This window comes from Oryza glaberrima, chromosome 3 (genome assembly GCF_000147395.1).
Source record: "Oryza glaberrima chromosome 3, OglaRS2, whole genome shotgun sequence".
NCBI classification, from domain to species: domain Eukaryota; kingdom Viridiplantae; phylum Streptophyta; class Magnoliopsida; order Poales; family Poaceae; genus Oryza; species Oryza glaberrima.
In genome coordinates, this window is record NC_068328.1 from 13,082,711 (window position 1) to 13,098,168 (window position 15,458).

Sequence of the window (15,458 nt, forward strand, 5' to 3'; positions counted from 1 at the left end):
TTAAGTCTAATGTTTGGTTGGTGGGCGTTAAAGTTTAGAAGAGATTGGAAAGGAAGTTTAAGAGCGAACTCCCACCTTTTTAATGCCTGAGCAGGGGTATGTAATTGGGAGATAATTCTCTTCTAAGTACGACTAGATAAATCTAAAGCCGTACATCATCGCGTACAATTCGATTCTCACTCGAACTTCTCATGATTATCATCTCTACTATCGAACAACAAACTAGGAGTAAAATGTCTCTCCCTCCAAATAAAACTTTCATGACCAATTGCTCCACCAACTTTCTTCTTCGAAACTCCCAATTTTCTCTTCTTCTCTTGTCAAACAGGCCGTAAGGTTAACCGAAAATAAAATGCTCACTCTGTTTTTTTTAATATATGACGACGTTGATTTTTTTAAAATACGTTTTAACTATTTGTTTTGTTAAAAAAACATGTAATTACCATTTATTTTTATCGTGACTTAATTTATCATCAAATATTCTTTAAGTATGATTTAAACTTTTTTATATCTGCACAAAAGTTTTTAATAAAACGAATGATCAAATGTCAATAAAAAAATCATATATTGAGAAACAGAGGTAGTATATAAAATGAAAAAAAATGAAACGGAGGTAGTATATAAAATGAAAGGATCAAATTGACCGTATTAATAATACGCTTAGTTTGACACCGACGTATGACATCATTTGTTAGACAAGAGGGAGAGCCGTTCAAATTTCCATTGAGGAAAACGCCCCCATTTTCTTCGCTACAGCCTAGTGCCACTTCTTTTCCCCACCGTCCAGGGACCCCAGGCGGCCACCGGCCCAGCCTCGACGCCGCTCGCTCGCTCGCTAGCCCCGCTGCTCTAAAAACAGGGAGCGCGCTTTGCCAGATCTACCCCGTTCCATTCGCATCTCCTCCCCCTCCCATCCCTCCCATCCCAGGGCACGGACAAGCCAGAGAGAGAGAGAGAGAGACAGAGAGGCAGAGCGGAAGGGAGCAATCATAGCGCCCCGCTTCCTTTATTAGGCCGCGTCACCCCCCTCTCCGCTTTTCCGCCGGCCACCTCAATCGCCGCCCCCTCTTCCCCTTCCCCTCCCGTCAGCCTCCGATCGGATCCCGTCGTCGTCGTCCTCCTCCCCTTCTCCAGGTACGTTCCCTCCCCTCTCGATTCCTCGATCGGCTCGCCGTCGTGTGTCTCCCCGCGCGCGCAATTGCTCGTTGGTTCTTCGGGAATGAAGCGGATTGAGTTTGGTTTTTTTGTTTGGTTTCTCGCTCGACGATCCGCTCTTGCGCGGCGTTGTTTGTTCCGGTTGGTGGTGCCGGCCATTGTGTGGGGGGAGAGGGGCGCGGGGTGGGTCAGGAATGGTGTCCGTCTCCGGCGATCCGGGGGTGTCTAGGTGGGTGGGTTGCCTAACCGATCGGTGAGATCGGAGGCGAAATGTGCGGGGGTTGATCCGTGGATTAGCTCTCAATCCGCTCCCTTCCGCTTTGGGGGCGGTGGTGACTGGCAGCTGATCAGTGACCCCAGTGGGGTTGGGTGGCGCCGAATCAGCTTTCCCAATCTCTGGTTGGTGGCTGCCGTGAACACGTGCTCGTGCAGCCAATCTGATGGGTAGAAGATGATTAACACGAGTACACCTCTCCCAAATTGGTGCGTCGTCGTCGGAGGGAGCTGGGTGATGAGATCTGCATATGATGTGTTTGGTTTGATTGATCTCGTAATGCAGCCCATGTGGTTGACGAGAATACGGGGGCAATTGCTTTGTGGGCATGAGTCCGGTGGCGCTGTGCAGCCACTGGCGTCGTGATGAGATCAATCAGAATAGATGGGCGCATTTGGGTCTCAGTCCTCTGATGAGTACATCTCCATTAGCAAATATAATGGGTACTCTACGTTACAGTGTCTTTCAAATGTAGATGGGGGCTCAGGTAGATGTAATCATCACGTCGTGTATGGTTTATTCCGGTTTACATGTTTTGATCTGACTTACTGATTCGTTTATAAGAGTGAAATTGTGCGATTCTGGTGAGTCATTACTGGGCTGCATGCAATTGATGATGCTTTCCTTCATGATATACCCCTTTTACGATGGTTTCATTCAGGATATGTTCGTTTTGATCATTCACTTGTGTGTTCCATTCATTCATATTTCCCAACAGCTAACTACTCTATTTGTTGTCTCGATTCGAGTTGATTGTTTGTTTGAATATCATTGCTCTCTTTTAACATCTGGTCTTTCGATCCATGTATAGAAGTCCAAATTAGCTTGGCTATTTTTTCTTTCTAATCTTGTTGACATATAATTTTTTCTTCCCCTTTTCAGTGTGCAAGTTCCTATTATTCTGTGGTGGAGCCATCTTCCACTACCCTGTTTTCAATTAAACCTTTGTAAAGTTGCTGCTCAATGTCAAGTGCAAAACCAGTGCTTGATCCTGCATTTCAAGGAGTTGGCCAAAAACCGTATCCTTCTTTAAATGCCTTTATTGGTTTGTTTTAGTTGTCTTCTTTTAGAAATCTACGTACAAGAGTTTCTATCCTTTTATGCTGTTAGCCCCTTAATTAAAATATAGTGGCACAGAAATATGGAGGATTCAAGATTTTAAGCCAGTTCCTTTGCCAAAAGCAGGTTACGGTAAATTTTACAATGGAGATTCATATATAGTTCTCCAGGTGATTTTTTTTATATTTACATTTTAGAAGAATCTTTCTGTTATCTCCACTATGGAAAGTTTCAATGATCTGTTCATTTTGTTTTGTAGACGACTTGCAGCAAAGGTGGTGGCGCCTATCTTTTTGACATCCACTTTTGGATTGGGAAAGATTCTAGTCAAGTACATTTTCTCTAACATCTCAAGTTTCATGTACTGATAAATGGCATTTCCAGCCCACTTCTTGATTTGATGTGTTCTCATTCAGGATGAAGCTGGGACTGCAGCAATTAAGACAGTTGAACTTGACACCATGCTCGGAGGTCGTGCAGTGCAGCACAGAGAACTTCAAGGCTATGAATCTGATAAGTTCCTATCGTACTTTAAACCATGCATTATACCCTTGGAGGGAGGTTTCGCCTCTGGGTTTAAAACACCTGAAGAGGATAAGTTTGAAACAAGGCTATATATTTGCAAAGGGAAGAGAGCTATCAGAGTTAAAGAGGTGACTACTATTTCACCTCCCTGTTTCTTAGACTACTTTATCTCCTCATGTTATATACACTAAATGTCCTATATTCAGGTTCCATTTGCTCGCTCGTCATTGAATCATGATGATGTATTTATCTTGGATACGGAAAAGAAAATATATCAATTCAATGGTGCAAACTCCAATATTCAAGAGAGAGCGAAAGCTTTGGAAGCGATTCAACATTTAAAGGAGACATACCACAATGGAGTGTGTGATGTTGCGATTGTTGGTATGCTCGACAACCAAATCTCAATTCATGTAACTTTCTGGCACAAATCTACACATTTTCATACAAAATTTTTGTGATAGATGATGGAAAATTGCAAGCAGAATCAGATTCTGGTGAATTCTGGGTTCTTTTTGGAGGTTTTGCACCAATAGGGAAGAAAGCTATATGTGACGATGATGTTGTTCTTGAAACCACAGCCCCCAAGCTTTACAGGTATGATTTTTTTTTTAAATTGCGCTTACAGAATTGTGAATCCAGATAGGACCCTTGTCTTTTAGTAATCAGATGCTCCAAACAACTTCATATTCTTGCCTTCCCTATGTATGGTACGCACTTCACAGTGAAGTTATTTTAGGGTGCGCTCATTGAAGAATTTCTGTGCCGAAAAGCATTGTTCTAACACATGATATGGCACGGACTAACTTCCTCCCTGATCATACACAGGCTGCTAAACTTCATATAAAACTCCAAAAATTTATCCATCAGTTGTGTGCAAGGCATGTGTATATTTATGTATTAAGATGATGCTATTTGAAAAGTATCGATGCTAATTACATACATCCATTTTTAGGACTTCTTACTTCAACTTTATTACTTTTGGATTTCTGACAGTACATTAAGCAACTTCTGACATAATTTCAACGAATGTTCAGTATGCAGATACAACCATTTTAGCCGTATGTATTTGCAGCTTAATGTTACTGTAAATAGCTTCCTGTTTAGGTAGATACATTTTTACCAATAAATTGATTTGTCTTTTTCTGGTTGATGAAGGGTTTCATACCTTTTCAAAGGCTTCTCATAAGTTTAATAGTTTTCCCATGTTTTATATAGGTTTTCTCAGGTTTTTGGTAGTGTTGTATTGTAGCATAGACTAAATGGGTATCACTGTTTTAGTTGGTTTGCTACGCTTACTATATCCTTAGGTCTGAGACTATATATATATATTGCTATGTTTATCTTACTTTTTTTTCCCAGTGGCTTAACTTTATTTTTGTATCCTGATTTTTTTCCATGCCATCAACTGCTTGCAGCATCAATAATGGTCAATTAAAGTTAGAAGACACAGTTCTGACAAAATCAATTCTTGAGAACAATAAGTGCTTTTTGGTCGACTGTGGGTCTGATTTATTTATATGGGTTGGTCGACTAACACAAGTGGAGGAGAGAAAAGCTGCAAGTGCAGCAGTTGAGGTAAGTCTCAAGCCATTGTTTTCTTCTTTTTTTTTTCTTGCCTATTCAAATTTGTTAGGATCTAAATTTGCCTTTGTAGGAATTCATTGCTACTCAAAATAGGCCAAAGACAACAAGAGTAACCCGAGTGATTCAAGGGTACGAGAATCATACATTCAAGTCTAAGTTTGAATCATGGCCAGTAAATAGTGCAGGAAGTGCTGGCGCGGAGGAAGGCCGAGGGAAAGTTGCAGGTTGTGTATATTGTTCATGTTCTCTGAGATAAAATAATTGACCCTTAGATCATTCTTGATAATATTTGCTTTTCCTATAGCTCTGTTGAAGCAACAAGGAGTTGATATCAAGGGAGCCTCAAAAAGCAGCGCTCCAGTAGACGAGGAAGTTCCTCCTTTGCTAGAAGGCGATGGAAAACTTGAGGTATATTTTATAAGCTTTCAGCAACTATAAAGGAAGACTGGGAAAATGCAATAATAGGAATGTAACCATAAGAAACATGTGGATATTTCAGGTTTATTGTGTCAATGGCAGTGCTAAGACTGCTCTTCCAAAGGAGGAGCTTGGAAAGTTTTACAGCGGAGATTGCTATATTGTTCTCTATACATATCATTCTGGTGACAAGAGAGAAGAATTTTATTTGACTTATTGGATTGGCAAGGACAGCATACCGGTAATGTACCTTCCAGTGCTCCCAAGCTTTAGAATGTACATCCTCCGTTTCACAATATAAGTCATTCTAGCATTTCCCACATTCGTATTGATGTTAATGAATATAGATATATATATCTATATTCATTAACATCAATACGAATGTGGGAAATGCTAGAATGACTTACATTGTGAAACGGAGGGAGTAGTTGGCAATATTATTCTTGAACTTCTATACTATAGTGCTTTCTTCTTACTTTGTCTGTGATCAACACAAAGTCCTGTCAATGCCATGTTATGTGTGTTCTCATCAAGAGCTTGACTTTTATGTCAAATAATCACCAGTTCTCATGTGCAATTAAATATTACTAGTCATCTCAGGTGAAAATAAATATTCCCTCTGTTTATTTACAGAAGACGCCGTTGACTTTTGGACATTAATTTGACCATTGTCTTATTAAAAAAATACATAATTATCATTTATTTTGTTGTAACTTGTTTATCATTAAAAGTACTTTAAGCATGACTTATATTTTTGCATATTTGCACCTTTTTTTTTTTTTGAAAAAGATGAATAGTCAAATGTATGTCCAAAAGTTGACAACGTCATCTATTATAAAACGGAGGGAGTATCATCTTATGGGTGACAAAATTATCTCTTATACCATGTTGAATAGTATAGGGAGAGAGAAATACTGCAAATATTGGACAGATTGTATTGAGCCTTGGGGGGCGGTATATATAGGAGTACATGTAGAGGAGATAAGGAAGGATTTAGAGATAAGGAAGGAGTCCATACAAATCAATCCTATCCTATTATGACTCTAAGTACCATATACTCAACATTTTTGTCGCCTCATACCACTGTTGTGTGATCTGTGAACTTACTCTTTGGTTGATTTCATACAGGAAGATCAAGAGATGGCTTTCCAAACAGCTAATTCAATTTGGAATTCACTGAAAGGAAGGCCTATTCTGGTACTGTATTCCTACTATGACAATGTGGACAGATTTTCTGGAAAGGAGTTTGATACATTATATCTGGTGTTGTAGGGTCGTATTTATCAAGGGAAAGAACCACCACAATTTATTGCCCTTTTCCAGCCCATGGTCATTCTAAAGGTATGGTACTTGATCCTTACCATATTCATGTTAAATAGAATCAGTTGGTAATAGTGGGTGTTCTCTAAGGAACTAGGTGCGCACTGTCTATATAGCTGAACTGTAATGTCCAATCTCAATTCAAACAATATCAGTTAAGTGTATTTGGCATATTGTGCAGGGTGGAATCAGCTCTGGATACCAGAAATTTGTAGAAGAAAAGGGCTTGAAGGATGAAACATATTCTGGCGATGGCATTGCTCTTTTTCGAATTTCTGGAACATCAATTCACAACAATAAAGTGCTTCAAGTTGATGCGGTAATATTTACCTCTCCTGCAATGGCTGTGCCTATGAAGATTCAACATGATAATATTGTTGGTGGTTTTGTATGTTTTCAAAATGGTACTTTATAATAGCAAACTACTCTAAAATTCTATGTGCTCATATATAGAGACATGACAGAGTAGACCTAGGGCTGCCACTGGGTGTCCAATGCCCACACCCATACCCTTACCCACACTATTTGGGAAGGGTATGGGTAGGGAGGAATTACCCATTTCAATTTTGAGTAGGGGAGGGTAATACCCATCATTACCACCCATACCCATTTTATGTGTGTAAAGCTTGGACCCAAAATTTTAAAACTTGCGTCCGCACTATAAAAACTTGTCAAATTCGGTTGAATTTTGTAGAAATGATTTATTGCACAGAGAAGCAACTTTGTGCAAGTTTTGAGCCATTTGTATATGTGAGGCCCAGCTAATTATGAAATTGATATGGGTAAAATTGGGTATGGATATGGGTCACCCATACCCTTCCTAGTGGCAGGCCTAAGTAGACCATTTAATAGCATAATTGATAATTGATGGCCTTAGTGAGATTGTAGAGTATAACAACTGCAAACAGATAAACAATGAGGGCTCAAATAATGTTGATTAGTGATTTCCTTTGGGTGCAGCTAGAGAATCTACCTTGTATTATTTTTGTCTGCTTAGGGTGCAGCTAGAGAATCTACCTTGTATTATTTTTGTCTGTATTTTTCTTTTTATGGAAACACAGAAGAGTGTGGCATAAATACATCGATTGATTTTCTTCTGAGTGTGCTGCTGATGCAGAAATTTCATTTTAGCCACATTGTTCTTGTCCTTTGCAATGACCTTTTTCTTCTTACTAGACTCATTTGAAATTCACAGGCATCCATTATCTGTAAATTTTAATTTACTGCGCCCATCTGCTTATAAGTAACATTTTTCTATAGGTGTCATCAAACTTGAGTCCCACGGATTGTTTTGTCCTGCAATCTGGAAATTCAATGTTTACATGGATTGGCAATGCCAGTTCGTATGAACAGCAACAATGGGCTGCAAAAGTTGCTGAATTCTTGAAGGTATGAAATGAGGAAACCCCATTTAATATTCCACTTCATGTGGTTATTGTCGGGAAAAAAATGCTGTGGACATTATTGGAAAGAATTTCTTTATGCGGGCACTTGAATATTATATTGCAGGTCAAAAGTATATTTTCAAATTTTGTTCCTGTTATTTTTCTTTTCTTCTTCTTCTTCTTCTTTTTTTTATTTTGCTAATTATGATCATATCCAAATTCCAAAATGTCCACTAGAAAGTAGAAAGTTTAAGGGCTTGAAAACAACAATGTCTTCTGTTCTTGGGAACTTTTATAGAAATTCAAAATGAACCTTTAGGAAGGAAAATATGGTGGTTGTGTCTTGATTTGGAAGAAAGCTTCCAACAGCATGGTTATTAAGACTGAAGTTGATCATGTAGGCAATCAGTACCAGTCCTATTGTCACAACCAGTTGATCTACTGTTAGTCCAGATTAGCAATGTTACAACATTCTGACTATATTATCCAAATGTGTTTTTAAAACTATATATGTAAGGCATACCTTTTTCAGAGGGGCACACATTTGTTGATTGGATTCTAAAGTACAGTTATCATTTTATGTGATTGACCAATATGAATGAAAGGGACTAGCACAAATATACCATCCCTGTGAGGTTACTAACTACTGGAAATCTGTTTCCGCTGTGATAGAACTAACTTGGTTGTTACTCCAGAATGTTTTGCTCTGAATAAACCGAAAGCATTTGATATTTTCTTGAATTCCTAGCTATTTCTCACTCAATACGATTATCTGATGTTTCCAAACTTGCAGCCTGGTGTTGCTGTCAAACATTGCAAGGAGGGAACTGAGAGCTCTGCCTTTTGGTTTGCTCTTGGTGGAAAGCAGAATTACACAAGCAGAAATGCCACACATGATGTTGTTAGAGAGCCTCACTTGTATACATTCTCATTGAGGAATGGTTAGTTCCAGCCAAAACTTGATTCTGAATTTGTCCTGTTGTTGTTTCAATGTGTTTCTTATATTCTATCAGAGCCCTAATGTTTCTCTCTCTTTTTTTTTTTTTTGGTTTCGTTTGCATTGACATGATCACCATTTACCAGGGAAACTGGAGGTATGTTGTCTTACTCTTATTGTCATGCTTCAACAATTTGGGATTATTAGTTTCTCAAAAACCTTTTTATTTGCAGGTCACTGAAATTTTCAACTTTTCACAAGATGATTTGCTGACTGAAGACATGATGGTTCTTGATACACATGGGGAAGTCTTTGTTTGGATGGGTCAGTGTGTGGATGCTAAAGAGAAGCAGAAGGCATTTGAAATTGGCCAGGTATGATATGAAGATTTACTCTTGCTGACTTAAATATCATCATCTTTGCTCAACTCAGCAATAACTGCTTTATTCTCAGAAATATGCAGAACATGCGGCGGCCTTCGAATCTCTCTCTCCTGATGTGCCTCTGTACAAAGTCGTTGAAGGGAATGAACCATGCTTCTTCAGAACTTACTTCTCCTGGGATAACACAAGATCTGTGGTATGCTATTGGATATTTACCACTATATCTTTTTTTCTCAGTTCTATCAATTGGAACTTTGTATTTAAGAGATTTCACCTTGGAAGCAATTTTTCGTATAAGAGATCTATCCTATGTTCGTAATTCATATTTCCTTCTGAGCAGCTCTAAATGTCCATCAGTACTTCAGTACATATGCATGTAGCTACACGGAGCTCCTTCAGTGTTTTGCTATATGTTTCATTCCCTGTTTCTTAGCTAAACTAATAAATGCCTAGCACATATATGTCTCATTAGATCAGCTATTATGTTTGGGGTAGTTTTGTGGTGTGTATGCTTAGATTGTTGCCATGTTAAACATATGGTGTCGAATCCGACTTAAGGGTGTCATAAGAAACAAGGAAAATTTCTTTTCGTTATGCTAATTTAGGTTGGTAGTCCTCAATAGAAGTAAGAGGGACCTGGGGAGGCAAGAAAGGATCCAGTGATTTTAAAATAATTTAAATTAATCTAAAGGACTGGAGAACAAGAACATCCTTGCCCATATGAATGAATGAATGTGCACAGTTGCTATGAGGCTGGCACATGGAAGCTATCATGCTTTCTTCAATTATTTATTCATCAATTCTGCAAGCTTTTTTTTCAGTTTGGTTGTACTTGCCTATACTGTGGTATTTGGTCGTACCATTTCTTTGCTCACACTTGTTTTAGCACAGGATATAATACTTTTCACCCTTGAAACAGATTCATGGAAATTCATTTCAGAAGAAGCTTTCACTTCTTTTCGGAATGCGCTCAGAGGTACGTTAATTTTTTTTGCTCTTAAAGTTTGAAATTCTATGAATTATCCTCACTTAATGTGAAAAGCAGATATTTGGAGACGTAATGTGTATGGATTCACTTGTTAGTAACCCATCTCATTAACTGTTTGCAGAGTGGATCTAAGAGTTCAGGTGATGGTGGACCAACTCAGAGGGCATCAGCATTGGCTGCTCTTTCATCTGCATTCAACCCATCTTCCCAAAAGAATAAGGTATTGTTAACACTCCCAATGCACAGCAGAAAAAATATAAAATTTGTTGATCTTACAAACTATAAGCAATGTTGTGTTCTTTTTAGGGTAATGATAGGCCTAAAAGCTCTGATGGTGGACCCACTCAGCGCGCTTCAGCAATGGCTGCCTTAACATCAGCGTTCAATCCATCAGCAAAACCCAAAAGCCCACCACAACGTGCAGGTCAAGGTTCTCAGCGAGCAGCTGCTGTTGCTGCGCTGTCTAATGTTTTGACTGCTGAGGGTTCATCTCAAAGCCCACGCATAGGTAGGTCTTCCCCAATGGCAGGTATGACTTGTGGCCTACTATTTCCTTCCCCTGCATATATTTTAAGGGTAACAATATCAATTTCCTTCATGTGGTGCTACTAACCAATAATAGATATTCTAGGCACTGCATCGTTTCTTTTTGCTAGACATAGTTCATGAATAGTCCTGTTCGTTTCCACTACAAAGAGTGGATAAAGTTTTGGATATTCGTGGCACGCTTTTCGAACTGCTAAATGGTGCGTTTTGCGTGAAACACTTAATCTTTATCTTCAGGAGATGCAAACACTACCCTAGGTCTCTGCTTATTGTCCTCTGTAAGCTTATAATGTGAGACTTTTGATGCATTGTTGTGCATTGATTGTTTTGTAAATTTTGGATGGGCGATACTGTACTCATTGACTAACTGCAAGAACAGTAGATGAAGACGATGCTTGCAAAATTTAGAGTTAACAAATATTTCTTTTTGTTGATGTTGGATCTTGCCAATTTCAGGTGATGCAGATACAGCTGAACTAACTCCGTCTGCTGTATCCCCTCTGTCTGAAGGAGCATCAGAATTTTCCGCTGATAAAGATGCCCCAGGAGATGGGGCATTATCTGAGGGAGGGCGAACTGAGCCTGACGTATCAGTGGAACAGACTGCTAATGAAAATGGAGGTGAAACAACCTTCAGCTATGATCGGCTGATATCAAAATCTACCAACCCTGTTCGTGGGATAGATTACAAACGCAGAGAGGTTTGTTATTTTCCTTGCAACCTTGGAAGCAAAGTTGGTGTTATGTGTTGTTTCTGCTACCTTGTGAAATGGATAAACACTTACCTTACCCATAAATATGTGAGTTAATTACCTGTGCAACATAAAAAATGATATGAGCACAGCCATATAAAATAGCAGGAGAAATGACTTTTAGTAATAAAACTTTGGAGGAACTTTGTAATAGTAAAACCACAGTAACAATGCATATGTTGTTTAGTAACTCGAGTACATAACAGAAGTTGCAGTGAGTTCAACAAGATTTCAGTATTCCAAGTGGATATAACCTGGTGTTATTTCGTGCATGACTTGCAACATGCAAGCAAGCCACTCAAAGGTAGAGCAAGCCAACTAGATAGTGCCCTCAAAGAAATTTAGATTATAGGAATTGAGCCTAGCTCAATTGGTGGGAGGTTTGGTTGCCTTTTTTTCCCCTCAATTAAATGATACCATGTTCTTCTTTGGTATCCCCCATTGTTGCTGTTTGCATGTACATGTTTGGCTTCAGCCAGACCCTTTTTGGGATTATTGCCAATCATCTATCTGCCAGACCCTTCAATTTTTTCCTGTTTTTTCATCGATAGTATTGTTTTTGTGGTTTTGCTCTAGTCCTTCAAAAAGGAATTGCAACAGATATTCTTAGTTTAAAACAAAACAGTGGCAAACTCACAATTGGTCCATTACTAGCAACCATCTGTAATCACAGCCTTTACTGTCTGCTAATGCTTCATATGAACACCTTGATAATGTGAATGGTGGCCTGCATGAGTTTCAATGGCTAACTTTTGTGCGGCTTCTGCAGACATATTTGTCGGACAGCGAATTCCAGACTGTATTTGGTATAACGAAGGAAGAGTTCTACCAGCAGCCAGGGTGGAAACAAGAACTACAGAAAAGGAAGCATGATCTTTTCTGAAGCATGAATCTCTTTCCCACTACAAAGGCTGCATGTTTACTAGTTTTCTCTTGCTTGATTGGTGACATGGTACGTGAGAGGCCATGTTTGCCAGCAATCTTGGTCATGTTTCGAAGACGATTGGCCGGTGGCTTACTCTGCCGTTATCCCAAGTTTTACAGGGTATTCTTTATTTGTACATGGTCTGCGCTATGCAGCACCAAGGGCGTCACTACATTGTTCCGAGCTTTGTTCTGGTTCTTGTCCATCCATGTGTATATTATTTTTACCCTCAATTTGGCACAAGCGGTTATTTCTAGCGAGGTTTTGGAATGTATTATGCACATTGATGTTCAGACTTCCACTTTTTTGTTTCTCTTGTATTGAGATTCCTGGTACTGTCATACTGTATAAATCTTCTTATTGTTGAGTGGTGATTATGCATGGTTCTATTCTTATTGCAATTCTGATTGTCCCTCTTTTTCTTTTTCCCTTTTTTTGCATGGATAAATCTGATTATTCTAGTTTCATTATACCTCGTATTATTCTGACCACATTACCAAAATAACAGAACATGCAGGGTTACGATGTCACAAACATCGCCTGGGATTAAACATATGGTTTGTTTGGAAATGGTCTCTTCTTTTCGCTTATGCTTATTGATAAAATTTGAATTTCAACCTTAAATTTAGAGTTGATTGTAGAGCTTTTTCATCGTAGTTTATTTTTCAGCCTTTGCTTTTAAATCGTTTAGATCATGTATATAACATTTTTATTCAAAAATTATTTTTTATTTATAAATATACCGTTTGGCTTATTCTACCAAATATGGGGCTGAAAGTTTCTATCCAAATAGAAACTTTTCCTAATAGTATAGCTTTTTTAGATTTTGAGAATTATTTTGATAACTTGTCGTATAATTCAGAAAATGAACTAAAAGCTACTAGTTGGGAAACCGCTCTTAGAAGCTACCTACCGTCTAGATTTTAAACTACCCAGCCCACAGTTACTCCTGTGGTCCTTAACAAACATTTCTGAAATCCCTATCATCCATTACGTCTCAATGGTGGTGTTTGAATCTCCTGAAGATGAAGATAAAGTTTAAGTGTTTTATGCAAAATGAGGTGGTAATAACGTGTGATTAATTGAGTTTTAATTATTACAAACTTGAAAAATAGATTAATCCTATATTTTAAAACAACTTTCATATAAAAACTTTTCGCACGAAACACACCGTTTAGCAGTTTGAAAAGCGTGCCACTTTTATTCAAAAGTTTATCCAGTTTTTATTGGAGAAAAGAATATGGCCAATACATCAATTCATCATACATCGGCTCCAGCTTCACAAGCTCTCGAGCGTTTTTTCTGTACCACATGGTACACAGGGCAGCAAACACTGCAATGCCACCGACGACGCACAGAGCGTCGAACCGGCACTCGCTGCAGATCTTCTCCTCCCTCAGCTTGCTTTGCGCCCTCAGGTATGAGTGGCATGACACGACTCCATCACCTCCTCCAGGTTCCCGCTCCGATGACAGCATCCCAGTGCCTCCTTCAGCACCACCAAGCTGCGCCGCCCGTCGAACCGACCACCGCCCTTCTCCTCGATCCGCATGCTCAGCTCGGTTAGAGTGAGCGCCAATGGCGGCGTCTCCCCCGCCATAGCCGTCACAACATGGAACTTCATGAGCAGGACACACTCAGCGACCTGGTACGGTAGCAGCCAGCAAGGCCGCCTCCTTGGCCGGGAGGACGGAGCCGAACCGGACGACGAAGCTGGCGTTCGTCGGCCAGTGTTGCCGCCCTCCCAGAGGGTGCCAGCTCGCCAGGTTCACCGCCTATGGATGCAAACAGACAGACCCGCGAACTTACTTATATGTTAAATAAAGGGTAATCTACGGATTTTCACGTCATGACTCGGCTTGACGTGTTGTAGAAAAGCAAGTAGCCGAGTCATAGAAAAGCAAGTGGAATGGATAGGCAAGTGATATGTATTGATAGACACCTGGAGCAGAAGAGAAAAAAGGGATGATAATTAGTTTGTAAGCTTAGCATGGCAAGTGATATGTATTGATAGATCTTGTAATTTCATATTTTATATCAATTGTACAAATGCAGATACCCATTTTATTTAAACAACACGCACAAGATAGTATGACATTTCTATTGATATAGCAGGAAAAATACAAGTCTATAGTCCTGGAAGACTATAGTCAAGAAAAAAAAAAGAAAAAGATAGCCACAACACGCGTTTACGTCTGATCTTGCTACTAAAAATAAACCAAGCACACAACACCCCAGAGGAATGGTTCTTCTGAATGACGCTAAGAGCGCTGCCGTCATCCGTCCTAGAGAACCAGGACGTGGTTTTCACCTAAAGAAACCATTGGATAGGAGAAACGCAACAACACCCCAACAAGAATGCGGCGCCCGTAGGCGTCGCCGTTGTCGGTCCGAGGGCTAAGGCCTTCGCCGTAGTTTCCTCCTTCCCGTGTCAATGCAGATACCCAATTCACTTCTTTGATGTATTGAGTAGCTTTGAAGGAAAAAAAAATGCACACAGAGAGTATAGAAATTGTAAGTTTATAACATGTGGTACATTTCTCTTAGTTCCACACCATTATCTCAAAAGAAAATATAATAGTGGCTGGTGATGGCTATAAATATTAAATATTATGACAAAAGATTTAACTTTTCAAACTTCAAAACTGAAATTTATATTTCAGACTAGGTAGAATATATAGAAGCTTCCTGGTGACATTGCTCCTAGCTATAACCTGTGTTGTTGCGCAATGATCAATCGAAACCACAATATCGACTGAACGGAAAAACAGTCCTAGAGGCTAGAGTCGCTTCATTTCTCAATTAACTTCCGTTTTTGATCGACCCCTTCTCTCTATGTACAGAGGAGTGCCCAAAATGAACTAAAACAATCCATACCCATGAAGCGCCCATAACACTCCAATTACATATCAACCCCCACACAGATCTGTAACTAGAAAGTGGAAACTGCAGGGTTGTGCAAAATGTTCACCGACCAATAATCTCACACGGAAATTCTACAGCTTGAAACTAGAGAATACTACCAATTACTACCAATCAACCAGAGCCATCATCCCCAAACGTAATACTATGAGTGTAGAGTCGTAGAGATGATCCATGAACAACACGAAACAGGAAGAAAGAAAGAACAAAAGAGTGGAAAGATTACAGATTGAGGAATAAGAATAAGTGGCTATATAAAAGGATTGATCGATTTCGGCGTGCT

The 15,458-nt window shown here is 39.4% G+C and overlaps 1 protein-coding gene and 1 pseudogene across 2 annotated transcripts; one reads left to right on the forward strand and one right to left on the reverse strand.

Moving 5' to 3' along the window:
* The first annotated feature begins 883 nt into the window (after window positions 1–883).
* On the forward strand, window positions 884–12,654 carry LOC127767971 (villin-2). Of its 2 annotated transcripts, none has more exons than XM_052293464.1 (24): window positions 884–1,134; window positions 2,312–2,448; window positions 2,559–2,658; window positions 2,748–2,819; window positions 2,905–3,141; window positions 3,220–3,397; window positions 3,478–3,610; window positions 4,432–4,591; window positions 4,671–4,824; window positions 4,905–5,008; window positions 5,100–5,258; window positions 6,146–6,214; window positions 6,290–6,358; window positions 6,519–6,656; window positions 7,598–7,726; window positions 8,516–8,663; window positions 8,806–8,816; window positions 8,893–9,033; window positions 9,113–9,238; window positions 9,962–10,018; window positions 10,152–10,250; window positions 10,337–10,559; window positions 11,033–11,277; window positions 12,098–12,654. In XM_052293464.1, exons 2-24 carry the CDS (start codon window positions 2,393–2,395, stop codon window positions 12,209–12,211), a joined length of 2,922 nt encoding a protein of 973 aa, XP_052149424.1. In that variant the 5' UTR covers window positions 884–1,134; window positions 2,312–2,392; the 3' UTR covers window positions 12,212–12,654. The 2 variants fall into 2 exon arrangements, with proteins under 2 accessions (XP_052149424.1, XP_052149425.1); XM_052293465.1 differs by having other exon boundaries at window positions 10,337–10,538.
* An 822-nt stretch (window positions 12,655–13,476) lies between these two features.
* Window positions 13,477–15,145, reverse strand: LOC127766254 (uncharacterized; annotated as a pseudogene).
* Window positions 15,146–15,458: the final 313 nt, after the last annotated feature.